The sequence below is a fragment of the Populus trichocarpa genome, chromosome 6 (genome assembly GCF_000002775.5).
Source record: "Populus trichocarpa isolate Nisqually-1 chromosome 6, P.trichocarpa_v4.1, whole genome shotgun sequence".
Taxonomy (NCBI): Eukaryota; Viridiplantae; Streptophyta; class Magnoliopsida; order Malpighiales; family Salicaceae; genus Populus; species Populus trichocarpa.
The window spans coordinates 26,964,168-26,975,504 of NC_037290.2; the positions used below are offsets into that span (position 1 = coordinate 26,964,168).

Genomic DNA, 11,337 nt, shown 5'->3' on the forward strand with positions numbered 1-11,337 from the left:
CTTACATGGTCGTTAACTTCAGGGCTCGTGGAATTAGTCGAGGTATGCACAAGCTGATCCGAACATCTATGTTAAACTAAAAAAGAAATACTGATAACGTGGTGTAATATATCGACGTTAAAATATTTATTGCAGCAGAAATGATATTTATAATGTAATCAATATATATATATATATACAGGTTGGCTCTGGGCGTAAATTTGAAAAAGACAGAGGGCAATTGTGTCAATGGACAAATTAAGAGGAAGACAAAAGAAAAAGAAAAAAGAAAGAGAACCGAAGAAGCCTTGAAAGTACAAAAAAAAAAAAAAAAAAAGGAGAAGCGAAGACTGACTGACTGACTCTCTGTCTATGGTCGCTGTTCTTTTTTGCCCTCTTCATCTTCATCTTCATCTTCCTCTGCATTGCTTTTATCATTAACTATCAATTAGTTTCCTCTTTCATTTTCGTTGTCGAAGAATTACTATCTAGCTAGCTAGGTATCTATCTAGCCACACAGCTCTTACTTCTACTGCTTTTTTTTTTTAGAATTAATTAATTAATTAATAACAGGATTGCTGACAGAATTCATCTCCTTTCCCTTTTCTTTTCTTAATTTTTTTTTAATTTTACGATGTCTTATTTTTTATTTAATTAGCTGATCTAATTTCTGTCTAACCCTCCTCCTCTTTTCCCATTTCTATATACAAAGCTCTAATCTTTCTCTTGATCCTTTTGTTTCCCGAGAAAAAAACCAAGTCTTGGAAAGTTCAAAATACTTTCAAGGGTTTTGATTGATTTTGAGGGTGGGGGTGTGATGGGTCGTCTCATGTGGAAAGCTTGTGTCCTTTTTTTGTTTGACTGATTTCTTATGTTTTGATGGCAGATAGTGAAAGATACATACTTTTTGTGGGTGCTGTGGCTTCAAATCAGTTTAAGATGTCCTAACTAGTTCTTCCAGAGGTATTATCTATCTCTTTACAATGTTTCTATTTTTGTTCTCTCACATTAGGACTGTTATTTAACCCCATCCGTGGACAAATAGGTTTCCCTAATTACCTGTTCCTCACCTCTTTTGTCTTTAATTCCATGGTGATTAGAGAGTGATTTTGCCGTTACTTGTCTAGTTGTTTCATTTTGTGCTTCTTAATCTTCATTACAAATCTTTCAAGTCTTATAATCGTGTCTGTCTTTTTACGTCCTGTCGTGTTCTTTCCCTATTAATCGTGCTTTGGTGCAAGTGCAAACTGCATTAAAGATTTTGGATATCGTACCCCACTTAGTATTGATTTCCTGTAACCTATTATAAACAACTATTTCAACCATTTCATTAGTAAATAAATGCGTGAACTGCCAAAACAGTGCATTGCTGACTATAAATTGTCACTAGATTTTGGAAGGTACAGCTGAATGTGCTCGCTTTTGTGTTTGGTTCTAGGGTGCATGTATCGGCGACTCTGTAACATTAGATGACTTGCAGGAGTTTGCGCTAAGAAGAATTGTGTCACTGGATTTATCTCGACAAGTTACAGGAGTTTACAATAAGAAGAATTGTGTGTCCCTGATTTTTCTCGACAAGTTTCTTCATTATTGTTTGGGAAATGGTGGAGGGTAAAAAATTTACTGGACTAATGGCACCAAGTAACAACAATGGTAACGACTATTATGGTTTCACACAAGGTTTTTACCAAGAAATTGGTGATGGTACAAACATGTCCATTGACAGTTTACAAACAAGCCATGCTGGTGGGTCTGTCTCGATGTCAGTGGACAACAGTAGTGTCGGATCCAATGATTCTTTAACACACATGTTAAGCCATCCTGGTTTGAAACCTGTCAACCACCGTAACTACAATGTCTCAGTGGGCGCGAGTGTGTTTCGTCCAGGGAAAGTCACCCATGCCCTAAATGACGATGCATTAGCGCAAGCATTGATGGATAATCGGTATCCAACCGAAGGACTCCAGCATTATGATGACTGGACAATCGATTTGAGAAAACTCAATATGGGTACAGCTTTTGCTCAAGGTGCTTTTGGAAAGTTATACAGAGGGACATATAATGGGGAGGATGTTGCGATTAAGATATTAGAGAGGCCTGAGAATATCCCAGAAAAGTCACAAGTGATGGAACAGCAGTTCCAGCAGGAAGTTATGATGCTTGCAAATTTAAAGCACCCGAACATTGTGCGGTTTATTGGTGCATGCCAGAAGCCAATGGTTTGGTGTATCGTCACAGAATATGCAAAAGGTGGGTCAGTTCGGCAGTTTTTGACTAGGAGGCACAATCGGGCAGTGCCATTGAAATTAGCAGTCCAGCAGGCTTTGGATGTTGCGAGAGGAATGGCATATGTTCATGGACTTGGGTTTATACACCGGGATTTGAAGTCAGATAACCTCTTAATTGCAGCAGATAAATCCATAAAAATTGCTGATTTTGGTGTTGCACGGATTGAGGTGCAGACTGAAGGGATGACACCGGAAACTGGGACATACCGCTGGATGGCTCCGTAAGTCTGCACCTTTTATACATTGAGGTTTAATTTATTTTTTTAGTTTACTTTATGACTGCATGCATATTTTCTGTTGTGGGCATGTGATTGTTCCATTTTCTGGGTTCTATTTCTGATAAATGCGTATTTTTACAATAGATTTCTTCCCTTTTATTGCATGACTAACATATCTGAGCATGAATGGTAGTGGATACAGGTTTTTAAGGAATGTTGGTAATCCACACCATTGTTTGGAGTTGCCACATAAATAAAGTAAAACACTGCATCGTGATTGAGAAAGAAATTTTTAGGAAGTCGAGGTTTTCATCAGTTTTTGGAAATGCTTATTTATCCTTACCTTTTCTTCCTTTTAAGGGAGTGGGCAATAGCGTGCATAGCTTCCCTCTTCATGGAGGTTTCCCTTTTACCCTGATTCCATTGGATGACAATAATGGTAGCTACTTCTTCTGGTAGGAGTTGATGATAGCAGGGCAAGTACTGGACATGAACACCTTCGGTCGAATATTTGGAAAGCTTTTCTTGAAAATTTTGAACTTCTGTGGCATTGTTGTTTGCAGTGCTATGCTACTCTAAAATTAGGATGGAAGAGAGGCAGTTGCTTCTGTTTTCTTTCTTTCTTTCTTTTTTCTTACCAGCCAATATACTGATATCTTCTGGTGAGGGCTGAAATGTACCTTAAAAAGTTACTCCACCTTTCATGTTTGGCACAGGAACTTGCATGTCATGAAAAATGTGATGTGTTGTAGACTGAGGTGCTACAACTTGCATTGTTTTGTCTTTAAGATGCGGTTGCGGTATTGATAGAATGGCTAAGTGCCCAAAAAGGAATTGTAATTTTCACCTGTCTTCTTAAGCCTTGCCCTTGATTTGCTTCTTTCTCCTACTCGTATGTGCTTTTGATGTTGTTTAAAACAATCGATTCGGTTTAAAATTACTTTCATATTGCAGGCATTGTATTTTTTTGCAAGATTTGCTTTTGGTGAATTTCTACTCTTAGTATTCTGATTTATTGGCTGAAGATGCTTGACCTAAATATTTGTATATAAAAAATATTGAATGTATTAATAAATAAATCATTCTTGAAAAAAAGGAAGAAAAAGAAAAGGAAGAAGCTGCATGAATAAATAATTGCTGTGCAAAGTTTGGTGCATTATTTCTACACATTCAGTAGCACCTTTTCCATTTTGTATGTCCAAACTTTAAGTAAAAATCTTTTGAACTAAATGGAATCATGTTGCCCTTTCTGAATACAGAATGGAAAATCATTGCTTCTATTTCCTCATGCGGTAATGTCAATGATTATGGTTGTTGTCATGGTGTATGCTACAGGAAGAGGAGGAAAAGGTTGTAGATTGGAAATAACATCTGTATCAGACATGAAAGCAAGCTTGTACGATATTGAACATAGTTCCTTGCCTGCATCTCCTTCCCCATTTCATTTCTAACCTTAAATGTATTTTTTTTCCAATTTTAGAATATTTTATTGAAAACCATGAAACATTTCTTAGTAGACCAATATTGTAATATTGAAGGCCATGATTTTTTCTTTGGATATTTTATATGAATGGCTTACGTCCATGCTTGCTCCATGTAAACCTCCAACTTACGTGTTTCACATGATCATAGTCTGCATGTGTGGGGAAATGTTAATGTTTCTATCTATGAGTATTGGTATATTCTTTCAGAAAGGAATTTAGTTAGGAGTAAGTGGAATTTGATGCATGTTCTAGCAAAGCAATTGGTTTATATAACTACTATAAAACTTGATCTTCTTAATGCCACTTGACTGCAACACACATCAGTTTTTCTGAATTGCCATTTTCAAGAATCTGCATGCTTTTGCTGATTACTAGAGATTATGCTTTTAACAACTCGCTTATGTTTTTAATTTACCCATTCATGCAGAGAGATGATTCAGCATAGGCCTTATACACAAAAGGTGGATGTGTATAGCTTTGGAATCGTTCTCTGGGAGCTCATAACAGGTTCGCTTCCCTTCCAGAACATGACAGCTGTGCAGGCTGCATTTGCTGTGGTGAACAAGGGGGTAAGGCCAATTATCCCATATGAATGTCTGCCTGTGCTGAGTGACATAATGACCCGCTGCTGGGACGCCAACCCTGAAGTGCGTCCTCCCTTCACCGAGATTGTTAGGATGCTTGAGAATGCTCAAACTGAGATCATGACTAATGTGCGCAAGGCTCGCTTCAGGTGTTGCATGGCTCAACCCATGACAGTTGAATGATCCAGAATAGAAGACCCGAAAAGAAAGGAAAAAAAAAAAAAAAACAGATGTTAATGAGGATACAGATGAAAATTGTATTATTAAACTGACACTTGGTATGAACTGAACTTGTATGTTTATGTATCAGTGTTCTTTTCCTTTATCCTTCTTTTCTTTTTTGCAAGATAGGAAGATGCCAACCATTTAGACTGCTGGGTTGTTTTAGTCAATTGTACCGATGTAGCATGGTCGAAGGTCCTATAGTAATAGGGGGGAACATCAATGGAGAATTGTCATTAGTATTGTCTTGCGATTCATATAACAAACAGATGCAGATGCAGGTTCTCTCTGCAAATTATTGATGTCAAGACTTGAAGAGTTGAGAGGGCTGTTTATCACGTTGTCGCTTTGCGTTCTTGACGGGGATGCATTTTTGGGTGACAATTTGACATCATACACGTAGAAATGAAGTCCACTTGGATGGGGCGTGTATCAGACCCAATTAATAATAATAATAATAATAATAATAAAGACGGCATCAACATATAATTACTGTTGTATTATCATGATTTTCAAAATATGGAAGCTACTGTCTTGGCTTTTTTTTTTTTTTAATGATTAGAATGTTGAAACATGTAAACTTATGAGGAGGGGTTGATCAAAGTTTTTTGCTTGAGAATCCAGGGCGAACCTATAAATGAATTTAAATAATTTTTATTTTGCACTTAATTTTTGTTAAGTGGAGTTTTAGATCATTCTTAGAGTGATTCTTAGTTTAAAATGGCTTTGATTTTGTATTATGGTAGCTTTTATAATTGTGGTTTAAAAAATTATATTTAAGTCTCTGTTTTTATATTATAATATATTTTTTTAAAATATTTTTTTATTTAAAAAACATTAAATTAATATTTTTAGATAATTTTAATATATTAATATAAAAAATAAATATAATATATTATTTTAATATATTTTCAATTCAAAAACATCACACTCCTCCTCCACGATACCAAATATTACTATAAATTATGATTGAAGAAAAAAAAAAGTTGTACCATTCCGCACCCAAAACACAATGTAATAAACTTTTTTTAAAAGCTGCTGCTATCTTCCTCGTTCCTCCTCATATTGCAAATTTGAAATTCCAGTAGTGCCAATTGACAACATATATTAAAGAAAAATTGTGAGAATTCAAAGGATTATGACTCAAATGGAGAACTTGGAAATAAGTGTATTTCATGGCCCATAACCATCTGTTGTTAGATTAGACTATTAAACAAACAAAAACAAAAACAAAAACAAAAGAATGACAGTAAAGTAATTTAATTTTCAAAGACATTTATGTCCTTGTAAAAATAATAAAAAACAAAATATAAATAAATAAATAAAAACTGCGACTTTGAAAGTAAATGCAAAGAGAAGACTGCTCTCTCTCTCTCTCTCTCTCTCTCTCTCTCTATATCTGTAGTTGTTGTTGTTCATCATCTAAACCTCTCCTCCTCCTCCTCCTCCTCCTCCTCTTCTACTTTGTGATTTTTTATAGTAAAAAGTAGCTGGAGAATTGAATTCAGACATTCTTGCTGCTGCTGTTGATCCCTTCTTCTTCCTTTCACTAAAAACTAGTAACCATCAGGTAGGTAATAGGTATGCAACCATTTCTATTACCTTTTCTTTTATCTTTATTGATGTTCTTTTCATGATTTATTTCTAATTACCTGATCTAATATCTGTCAGACCCTCTTTTTCATTTCATAAAGCTCTAAGCTTTGAATTTGTCAAATTTAGTCTTTACAAGTTGAATTTGTCAAATTTCAGCTCAATCTTCTGCCGTCTTAGTCTTTCTCAATTAGTTGTTTCAATGGCTTGATGGGTTTTGATTTTGAGGGTCTTGTCATGTAAAAAGCTTGTGTCTTTGTGTTTTTGTTAACAGTTATGGTGTTTTTATCACAGATGGAGAGTCTAGGATCTGGATGACTGAATCTCTTTGAGGAGTTTCAGGTTTCGATAATTCATACAATCATTGCAAAGGCATGTCTTTTTCACTTCAGAGATGTAAATTTCTTTTTATAATGTTTCTATATTTGCTTTCTGGTATAATCAGTTAAGGCAATTTGCCCCCAAACAGGTTTCTAAATTGGTCTTGTTCTATGGGGAGGATTAGTTAACGATTTCGCTGTTATGTGTCAATTTGTTTCCTTTTATCAGCTTCCTAATCATCACTAGAAGATTAGCTTTTTTACAGATTTCTGTCCTTTTATGTTCTATTGCGTTCGTGTCTCACATTAATTGTGCGTTTCAACAAATACTAAGAAAATTAGTGAATGCAACACCTGTCAAAGTCAAATGGAGTTGTGGTTTGATGTTGATTGTAGCTTAAAAGTTTTCATTTGTGTTTGTTTCTAGGTCCCATCTGGAGATACTGCACCATCTAATGAGTGTGACTAATTTTGGATAAGAAGATTTGGGTCTTGTTGATTTCATTTTAACTAGTATTCATGATTGGAAAAATGGTGGAAGGGCCCAAATTTACTGGAATCATAGGAGGAAATACCAACAATGAGAACAACTACTATGATTTCACTCAAGGGTTTTACCAAAAACTTGGTGAAGGCACCAACATGTCTATCGACAGTTTACAAACAAGCAATGCGGGTGGATCTGTCTCAATGTCAGTGGATAATAGTAGTGTGGGATCCAGTGATTCTTTAACCCACATCTTAAGCCATCCAGGTTTAAAACCTGTCAATCACCACAACTACAGTGTCTCGGTGGGACAGAGTGTGTTTCGTCCGGGGAAGGTCACCCATGCACTAAATGATGATGCGTTAGCTCAAGCATTGATGGATCCTAAGTACCCAACTGAGGGGCTGCAGAATTATGATGAGTGGACAATTGATTTGAGAAAACTCAATATGGGTACAGCCTTTGCCCAAGGTGCTTTTGGAAAGTTATATAGAGGAACATATAATGGGGAGGATGTTGCAATTAAGATATTAGAGAGGCCAGAAAATAGCCCAGAGAAGGCACAATTGATGGAGCAGCAGTTCCAGCAAGAAGTTATGATGCTTGCAAATTTAAAGCACCCCAACATCGTGCGATTTATTGGGGGCTGCCGTAAGCCCATGGTTTGGTGTATTGTGACCGAATATGCAAAGGGAGGGTCAGTTAGGCAGTTTCTAACAAGGAGGCAGAATCGTGCAGTGCCATTGAAATTGGCAGTCAAGCAAGCATTAGATGTTGCAAGGGGAATGGCATATGTTCATGGACTTGGATTTATACATCGCGATTTGAAATCAGATAACCTTCTGATTTCGGCTGATAAATCTATAAAAATCGCTGATTTTGGTGTTGCACGGATTGAGGTGCAGACTGAGGGGATGACACCGGAAACTGGGACATATCGTTGGATGGCTCCGTAAGTCTCTAAAATTTTTCCGCATTGAGTTTTCTTTCTGTGTTACTTTATGGTTGTCATGCATATATGTGTTGAACTTTTTTTCCTAATTGGATTGATGTGTTTTACAATGTTAATTTTTTTTTCTTTTACCATGTGATTAACAGATCTCACATGGAATGGTAGTAATTATAAGTTTTTTAAGAAATGGTAGTTATTTTCCTCAATGTGTGGGGTTGTTGTTTAAATAAAGGAATGAAACACCAATAATAAATGAGGGAGACATTTTAGAAAGTTGAGAATTTCTTCCCTTTTCGTTCTTGTGCATGGTGTGTTGTGTGTCTGTATATAACTTGCCTTGCATGGATGTCCCTTTTTACAAATCAATTCAATGATTTATATCCCAACTGTTTTTAGTTCCATAGATGGAGACTGATGGTGGCAAATGAAGCAATATACATGTTTATCATGTGGGAAGGTTTCCTTTAGAGTATTTGGATTCTATGGCATTGTCCTTTGAAGTGCTATGCTATTTTGCCATTAGGATGGAAGAACTAGCAACTGGTGTCTTTTTCCCTGTTTTCTCTCTCTGTTGTTTTTCCCACTAAATACAGTTTAACTTTAGTAACTTAAAAGGCAGCTCCACTTTTCACATCTTGACTGTGCCGCGAGAACTTCTAGTGAACGTTCATAGTGTCTCTCAATGGAGTAACTTGTTTTAGACATTTGTAAGGTGTGATTGTGTTGTAAAAGGGATAAATACCTTAAGAAGAGCTCTATCTTTCACTTGTCTTCCCAAAGGTTTTCCTAGATTTTTCATCCCTCTTCTAATTCTACCCCCTTTTGATGTCGGTTAGAACTTGCAAATCAGTTTAGACTTAACAAGTCATGTGGCAAGGATTACGTAATGGGGCTTGATTTCTTTATAAGGAATGGTCATTTTTAGAATTCTGATTTGCATCTGGCTAAACAAGCTAGACCTAGATCTTTGAATATAAGCAGCATTCAAATGTGTAAATAAATAATTGCTCATTTAAGTTTGGTTCGTTTTTTGGGACACACCAGACTTTCTTCAGCTCTTGATTTCTTTATAAGGAATGGTCATTTTTAGAATTCTGATTTGCATCTGGCTAAACAAGCTAGACCTAGATCTTTGAATATAAGCAGCATTCAAATGTGTAAATAAATAATTGCTCATTTAAGTTTGGTTCCTTTTTTGGGACACACCAGACTTTCTTCAGCATTTTTTTTTTTTGTAATTAATTGAATGATGTTGTTTTAATATTTGTTTTTTGTTAAATGATGTCATCTCTTTTTCATTTGATGGCATTACTTAGAGAGGTGGGGTTTGTTGTAGGTTTGAAATATCATATCATTTCTATCTTCCTTGGGAACATGGGATCACGTGTAACCAAATAAATAAATCAAAACTTTTACCTGTTTATTCAGCACATCGCTATTTTAAGGCCATGCTTTTCATATACTATCATACTATCATATAATATGGTTTTGCTGATAGACATGCTTGCTCCAAGAAAAAACCTGTTAACTTATTTGTTTTCTCAATGAAACGGATTATCTTCCATAACAGAGGTTTATGTTTGTGTACATGGAAGTTCTTGCCTGTGCTTAAATATATTTTCTGGAAGGGAATCCAATGATTATTAATTGGAGTTTGATGCATGCTCTAGGGAATCAATTATTGTGTTCGTTTGTTGCACTACAGTAAGCTTTATATTCTTAGTTCTATCAAATATCAAATATATATGAGTTTTTCTGAATAGCTGTTTTTATGAATCTGCAAACTTATGTCAATTGTTGACAGCTAACTGTTCTCTTATGTGTTTGACTTGCCCATTTGTACAGAGAGATGATTCAGCATAGGCCCTATACGCAGAAGGTGGATGTGTATAGTTTTGGGATTGTCCTTTGGGAGCTCATAACAGGTTTGCTCCCCTTCCAGAACATGACAGCAGTGCAGGCTGCATTTGCAGTGGTGAACAAGGGAGTGAGGCCAGTTATCCCAAATGATTGTCTGCCTGTACTGAGTGACATCATGACCCGCTGCTGGGACACCAATCCTGAAGTCCGCCCCCCTTTCACTGAGATTGTCAGGATGCTTGAGAATGCTGAAACTGAGATCATGACTAGTGTGCGCAAGGCACGTTTCAGGTGTTGCATGACTCAACCCATGACAGTTGACTGATCCAGAACATACGACCGAAAAACAGATCGTAAAGAGGATACAAATGAAAACTGAAGTATAAACTGAAGCTGTATGAACTGAACTTGTATGTTTGTGTATGTATCAGTATTTTTTTTTCAAGATAGGGAGAAGTTGACCATTTAGACTGATGGTTTCTGTTTTTTGGTGTCAATTGTACTGGAGTAGCGTGGTTGAAGGTCATGGTTTCCTAGCTGTAGTAGTAGGGGAGCATTGATATATCTTCCCTCTGTAGCCATATATATGTACCTGCCTTTTTCGTTGTTGTTGGTTGTTGTTTTTAATATAACAAATGCAGGTTCTCTTTGGATTAATAATGCTTCCCCCCCCCCCCCCCCCCCAAACTCGCTCGCTTTGCTTATCAGTGCCCTATGTATTCGCAAGGAACCTGTTATACTTACCAAGCATTCTCAGGTTCAGTTGGTGAATTAGTTCTTTGCTGGGATGGGTTTTCGTTTATTGTACTTGTAAATTGATGTCTCTAGGATCAGGATTGGGTGCTTGTGAGGGTATGCATGTTACACAGATATTTGCGCGGTTGATCCCGCGAGAAGCTGCAAAAATCCAGCATAGGTTCCAGACAATAAACATATACCTTTGGAACATTTTTTAAATCATTCCTCTGTATGAGTAAATGAAAGCAATAACCATCATGTAAAATCAGAGTAAAGGAAAATTTTGTATGACAAAAGGTGTAGGTTTGTGACGTGGATTTGGTCAAAATATTGTGGCAGCCAAGCAGGACTCGTTACAGGAGTAGATTTCACTACTTAGTTAAGCGTAGACCACAGAATCGAATTCCAAAAGTGAGACGAAAAATGACCTGAACTATATGGCTATTTCTGATGCTTTGCAGTTACTCCTAGTCTATTCACACACAATGATTCTGCCATTAGCACCAAATCTTTTAACACGCACCACAGAGTTTATAGTTAATTATGTTATTAAACCTCAAACCCATCTTTCAACACACTCCGAATCCAATGCCCAAAATCATAAAAATGATG

General features: G+C 36.4%; 2 protein-coding genes across 15 annotated transcripts; both read left to right on the forward strand.

The window, feature by feature from the left end:
* Positions 1 to 291: 291 nt before the first annotated feature.
* LOC18100801 (serine/threonine-protein kinase STY13) lies at positions 292 to 4,878 on the forward strand. 10 transcript variants are annotated; one of them, XM_024604187.2, is made up of 5 exons: positions 292 to 479; positions 866 to 942; positions 1,418 to 2,488; positions 3,821 to 3,881; positions 4,397 to 4,544. In XM_024604187.2, exons 3-4 carry the CDS (start codon positions 1,581 to 1,583, stop codon positions 3,840 to 3,842), a joined length of 930 nt encoding a protein of 309 aa, XP_024459955.1. In that variant the 5' UTR covers positions 292 to 479; positions 866 to 942; positions 1,418 to 1,580; the 3' UTR covers positions 3,843 to 3,881; positions 4,397 to 4,544. The 10 variants fall into 10 exon arrangements, with proteins under 10 accessions (XP_024459955.1, XP_024459954.1, XP_052309982.1 ...); XM_024604186.2 differs by lacking the exon at positions 4,397 to 4,544 and having other exon boundaries at positions 3,745 to 3,873; XM_052454022.1 differs by lacking the exon at positions 3,821 to 3,881 and having other exon boundaries at positions 294 to 479; positions 1,386 to 2,488; positions 4,397 to 4,878.
* Positions 4,879 to 6,113: 1,235 nt separating this feature from the next.
* Positions 6,114 to 10,647, forward strand: LOC18100802 (serine/threonine-protein kinase STY13). 5 transcript variants are annotated; one of them, XM_006382154.3, is made up of 4 exons: positions 6,114 to 6,345; positions 6,663 to 6,740; positions 7,116 to 8,127; positions 9,973 to 10,647. In XM_006382154.3, the coding sequence occupies exons 3-4, from the start codon at positions 7,208 to 7,210 to the stop codon at positions 10,310 to 10,312; spliced, it is 1,260 nt and encodes a 419-aa protein (XP_006382216.1). In that variant the 5' UTR covers positions 6,114 to 6,345; positions 6,663 to 6,740; positions 7,116 to 7,207; the 3' UTR covers positions 10,313 to 10,647. The 5 variants fall into 5 exon arrangements, with proteins under 5 accessions (XP_006382216.1, XP_024460521.1, XP_024460519.1 ...); XM_024604753.2 differs by having other exon boundaries at positions 6,124 to 6,356; positions 6,663 to 6,764; XM_024604751.2 differs by having other exon boundaries at positions 6,124 to 6,356.
* The last annotated feature ends 690 nt before the right edge of the window (positions 10,648 to 11,337 follow it).

Excerpts from the sequence above, each read along its gene's own strand:
- LOC18100801 (XM_052454025.1), top strand. The coding sequence starts at position 1,581 with ATGGTGGAGGGTAAAAAATTTACTGGACTAATGGCACCAAGTAACAAC. Across the intron at positions 2,489-4,396 it reads ACATACCGCTGGATGGCTCC|AGAGATGATTCAGCATAGGC; the intron begins GTAAGTCTGCAC and ends CCATTCATGCAG.
- LOC18100802 (XM_006382154.3), top strand. The coding sequence starts at position 7,208 with ATGATTGGAAAAATGGTGGAAGGGCCCAAATTTACTGGAATCATAGGA. Across the intron at positions 8,128-9,972 it reads ACATATCGTTGGATGGCTCC|AGAGATGATTCAGCATAGGC; the intron begins GTAAGTCTCTAA and ends CCATTTGTACAG.